The sequence below is a fragment of the Pteropus alecto genome, unplaced genomic scaffold (assembly GCF_000325575.1).
Source record: "Pteropus alecto unplaced genomic scaffold, ASM32557v1 scaffold224, whole genome shotgun sequence".
NCBI lineage: Eukaryota > Metazoa > Chordata > Mammalia > Chiroptera > Pteropodidae > Pteropus > Pteropus alecto.
The window spans coordinates 5,814,130-5,819,637 of NW_006436289.1; the positions used below are offsets into that span (position 1 = coordinate 5,814,130).

The following is a 5,508-nucleotide window of genomic DNA, read 5'->3' on the forward strand; positions in this document are numbered from 1 at the left end:
ATGAAGGAGGTATTGCTATTTCCATTTTATATTAAGGGCAATAGAGTTCAGAGAATGCTAACTTGTTGAAGTCACTCGGCTCAGTATGGAACCCAAGGCCCTGAGTTGCTTTTTAAGGTCACACAGAGAGAAATGGCAGAATCTGGAATTTTCTCCAGAGTTTTTAATAAATTGGTTAAAAGTCCCTGCTTTTAACCACCATACTGAGCTGCTTCTCCAAACCACTGCTAAGCTCAGACAGAGTCTCCCTCTGAAATTGTCCTTACTTCCTTTCTACTTCTACTAGAACCATATAGCTCAAGCCTTCAGTATTTCTGATTTCAACTACTATAATAATCTCCTAACTGCTCCCTCCAAATTTCTTCTCTACCCTATCTAATCTATCCTTCCCATTGTTACCAGATTAATTAGTTTAAAGCATGGGTATAATCATATTACTTTTCTACTTAACACCCTTCAGTAGTTCCTCATTACTTCCTGAATTATAAGTAAACTTGGCATTCAAAGCACTTCATAGCATGGCTTCAACTTAACCACTCCAACTTTTTAATTTCCCTATAAGTCCAGTGGATTAATTTGAACAAGCCCTATATCTGTCCACTTGAGTACTTCTGCTCGCGCTGCTTTTTCTGCCTGCATATAATGTCTTTAACTACTGCCTCTCCCTGAAAAAGTCCTACATATCTGTGAAGGTGTCTTAAATGCCATCTTTCCCACAAAGCACTTCTCATTCAAATGTATTTCTATCCCTTTTGCCCTTAGTTCTCCTACATTACTTACCTTTCTCTCTTTTGAACCATCGTTATTTATAATGTCTTATTTTGCTTTGATATTGTAATGTCTCTGAGGGCAATGACTGTGTTTTATATGTCCTTATCCCCTGTGGTGCCTATTAACAGAAGCATGCACAAGGCAAATCTGCAGTAAAAACTTATTCAATGAAAGTGAATGACAACCTAGTTACATTAATTCTCGACATAAATAAATGTAAAACAATTTTACATTTATATCGTAAAGAAAAAAGTGTTTGAAATAAAATTAATCCTTAAAAATAGGAAGGTGCTAAAACATTTGAAAATCTAGTGAAAAACAGGCAGAAACTTTACAGAAAAACAGAAGCAGTGGATGAAATCCTAACCCTTTGTACTACAAGATAAAAAATGTGTCAACCATGTGAATAGGCACATGCACAGATAAGACTATTGGCTAATGGGGTGTTACCTTGGCAACTGTTTGTTCAGCAATGGTGCTGGGCCGACGCTGCCGGGCATCGAGTCTCTGCTCCACAGGAAAACTGCTCCTATGTGATTTCAGGCGCTCCACCAATAAGTAATAAATGGCAGCAAAGTGATTGTAGCTCTTGTTCTGCAAAGACTAAAAGAAAAAACAAGTGCTGAGGCAGAGAACCATAAAAACCAATCCAATGATCTATCTTTCTAAACAAAGATGGAAGAAATCATGTGTTCTTAAAAACAGAGTAACAAAATATGCCTCAAAATTAAAGCTGTTCCAGAATTTAGAATGAAAAACAGATCATTTCAAGTTTCCAGTATCAATTATATAAAGGTATCACCCTGAAATGACTTGACTGGCCCTTTTACATTAACGGGATCTGTTTATTTTTCTGGATTCAAAGAAAATGCCACCACTGTCTCATGGAGACATTTCCCAATGCTGTCAACATGGTCCCATTTCATAGCTGTAACTATGGTGCAAAGTTGGTTAGCAGCCTGAGCCCAGAGGTTCTAATTCCATAGCTTCAACACAAGTCCAAACCTCTGCAAACTCTGAAGTGAATATTAAAGTCTTTAGGGAACTTTCTGGTGATATTTTGGGCTGGAGAACGACATTTGGATGCTAGATTGAGACACGGTGTCTCCGTTCTTAGGTAATTTTTTCCTCTTGTTTTTGCAATCCCGCCCTCTTGAAACCTTGAAAATAAAAGTTGCTTCCCAATTTTTCACATCTCTCATCAGCCAGCTTTACCAGGATACTAACGGAACAGAGAAATAACTGCTCTGTTGGCTCCTAATTCCACCTGACAATCTGCATGGGCACCGTGCAGTGCACCTCAGAGGCAGAGTACTCTCAGAAAGAATCCCAGACCAGAGGGACTGTGCTCACATATGCCATTCTGGATCTACTTCGTGGCCAAGTACAGAAAAACATCACTGAGCATGTGACGAGCAAAGCAGGAAAGCCAGTCTGGTTTCACTTATGGCTACAATGAAGGAAAAGGCAGCACAACGGGGCATTTCATATTCTTTCTTGTTATGGCTTCTCCTTTTTTTTTTTTTTTTTTAATGTTGTGGAGGTAGTAAAAATATGTATATCTTATGAACATGCTATTAAAGACAGAAACAAAGGTGATGAGGACTTTCCAGGTTCATGACATTTTTAGTCCTATGACCCATAAGACTTCCATATCAGGAATCCACCAGTTTACAACCTAAATCCTATTGGCTTTCTTAAACCTGATGCCTACCACCCCTGTTTTCTGCTCAGTGCTCAGCCTTATTCCATATCTACACGTTTATGTTCCATATAAACAAGTTTATTAGCTATGTAAAACTTTATGCTTCATTTTAGAATATTCTACTTTGTTAAGCTTCCATCTTTACCTTTTCTGTCCTGCATAAACCCTTCCTTTTGAATTTTTGGCAGATGGGGCAAAGGGAGGAATTTATACATTGAATAAAAGCAAACTCTGACATAGCCTTCAGGAAAAACTGAACAGTATACCTAAGTGCTGGGGATTGCCATGCTAAAAGACCTGGATGACTGAGGGCTGAGCATGAAATTTCAAGTTATTGAGTACAACAGAATCCTAAAATATCTTCAGTCAAATCTCTGATCACTTTACCTCAATGGTTTTCTGTTGATCTATTCCAAGGCTGTGCATCAGTCGCAGAACCTGTTCATTAAACTCCCCAATGGATGGCTCATTTTCTTGCCCTTGTGGATAGAGAACAGGTCTCTGTACCGGAACTTCTACAAGCATCCACTTATGCTCTTTGATTTGGGCTATGGTTAGCCGCTTGGACGGGTCTAGAACCAACATCCTTCGAATAAGGTGCTCGCAATCTATGGAAAACACAACGTTACAAAAGTCACGTAAATCACCTTGCACTTCAGGGAATTTGCTTGATTCATGTGACTTTGTACAATGGCATTTATTTTTGAATTCTCCACAGTACCCACTGGAAAGCAGAAGGTCAAATGAATTAAGTGACTACATGAAGGTTACTTATATTTGTCAAGTTCACATGGTGAATGCTGACACAAAAAGTCAGCCATCACCATGAATGAAAATTTAAGAAAAACAGGAGCCTATAGATCTATCCAATTCTGTGCTAAATGAACCTTTCTACTGAATTTAATAACTGAATGTACCTAGACGCAGACTTAGATTTCCAATAACAACAACAACAAAAAAACCAAACAAAAAAACAAGCCTTCTTCTTAGCACAAACATATAATAAATGGACCCTCAATCACTTCTGAGGCTGATATACTTGAGGCTATGTAAGTGAGGCAGGAGGTCCCCAGTGGATTGATGCTTTCTCCACATCAGTACAGCTGACAAAAATGTATGTGAAAGATTATTTATTTCTGATTACACTAAGAAAACTGCACTGCTGCAACTCTGGGCACTAGCTTATTCTTTGAGCTGACAACATGCTCTTTTCCACCCTGCATAAGCTAAACTTAGATCACTTGTATGTGCCAGACACCATGCTAAGTGCTTTATACAGATTAATTTAATTAATCTTCATGACACCCCTATTAGAAACTATGGTTATTTCCATTTTATAGATTGAGGAAATTGAAGTGCAGAGAGGAGATATAACTTGCCAAAGTCAGACTGCCAGTTAAGTGCTGAACTCAAAATTAAAACCAGGCAGCTTGGCTCCAAAGTCTACACTCTTAAGTATTAGAGCATTATTTCTACTGTTACTAGGACAAAAGAGTTAAGGATGATAGCCAAAAACTAATCTAAGGAATAAACGTAACTTCTGCCTATGTTACAACCCAATACAAAACTGGGAGAGATTATGGCATTTCATCTTAATTCAACAGTTTTGCTGGCTGGTTTTTAAATTTAATTAAAAAATTTTAATTTTGCAACTTCCTGCCAAAGGCTATGGGAAAATCCATTTCAAATTTAGAGTAAAATGGTTGTGAATCTATATCTACAAAGAGCTTCTCCCACTCTAAAGTAAACCTGAGACATTTATAGACAGAGAGTAAATGAGAAGACTTGCTGTTCTTGATTTGGGGAACTTTCTGTTTTCAGTTACAAATAGGAAGGCTATAAGTTTTCTCACCTATATGGAAGGGGTTGCTTATATCTATGGCTTTTAAAGTAACTCAGTCACTTTATTTCGTACCCAAACTCTGAGAAAAAGGGAAGCTTTGCCTAGGCATTTCATTATAAGCATAAATTCTATAAAACACAATTAGTAAGGTGAACAGGTTGTTACCTTCTGACATAAAATATGGAATCCGGAATCTTCCTTCCAAAACCCTTTGCCTCAAAATAGGAAGAGTCGGTCCATCAAAAGGTAGAGCTCCACAGACAAGTACATAAAGAACAACTCCCATGCTCTAGGGGAAGAAAACAACAGGGTCACTTTTCTACCAAGAACTTCACTTGTTTTCCCAACATCCCCAAGGGCTCTTAAAATCATATGGACTGAAAAGTTCCTGTTTGAATTTACTATTTTCTCAAATTTGAAAAAAAAATCTGAAACCCTTATTACTACAGTAAGGTATTCTATAATAAATACCAAAATACCTAAATGTAATTATTTTGATTACTATTTAAGTTCAAATCTGTCTGTAGAAATTCTTTCCTAGAATCCAAGATGCTCTGTCAAGTAGACAGGAAAAATATGAGCTATTCCTTATGTTAGGCACCAAGAACTTCAAAGACTGGCCATAGTACCAAGTATTATCATTATAGATGCATTTAACACAGCAAAGCAAAGAAATACCCAAATATCCAGCTGTGGTCCTTCATACTGCTGCCCTTCAAAGACTTCAGGGGCTGCATAAGGGGGGCTGCCACACCATGTTGCCAGCAGTTCACCATTTTTAAAGAAATTTCCAAAACCGAAATCTATAGGATGGAAATAAATGTTACTTTCATCTATGTTCTCAAGCTATACTGAATTTCTTTGTAACAAATTTTATAATATGCTATATTAACATCATCACTATAATTTACTCTGTGAGGAATGGAATGACATCTATCTTGTGATGTTTCCCTAGCACTTAGCTTAATGGCTAGCAAATATTAAGTATTCAGTAACTATTTCTTGAATGAATATATAAATGAATCAAGTTTTCTACTCAAAGAGAATGAGTAAGAGATTGGAAAAATATTTTCAATAATGTATTTTTAAAGCTGAAAGAAAATCTATTGGTGTGGACAACCAAATTGAATTCAATAATCTTAGAATTTTCCCTGGACTCCATGATTAAGAGTTCTTTGTCTTATACAGT

General features: G+C 37.0%; 1 protein-coding gene across 2 annotated transcripts in view; it reads right to left on the reverse strand.

Moving 5' to 3' along the window:
* SIK2 (salt inducible kinase 2) overlaps positions 1-5,508 on the reverse strand; it is a 98,449-nt gene that overhangs the window by 16,017 nt on the left and 76,924 nt on the right. For both annotated transcript variants that reach the window (XM_025047459.1, XM_006912825.3), the window contains exons 5-8: positions 4,998-5,122; positions 4,485-4,608; positions 2,864-3,084; positions 1,222-1,374 (exon numbers count right to left, since the gene is read on the reverse strand). In XM_025047459.1, the coding sequence (XP_024903227.1) occupies positions 1,222-1,374; positions 2,864-3,084; positions 4,485-4,608; positions 4,998-5,122 (623 nt within the window). The remainder of the gene's footprint in view (positions 1-1,221; positions 1,375-2,863; positions 3,085-4,484; positions 4,609-4,997; positions 5,123-5,508) is intronic.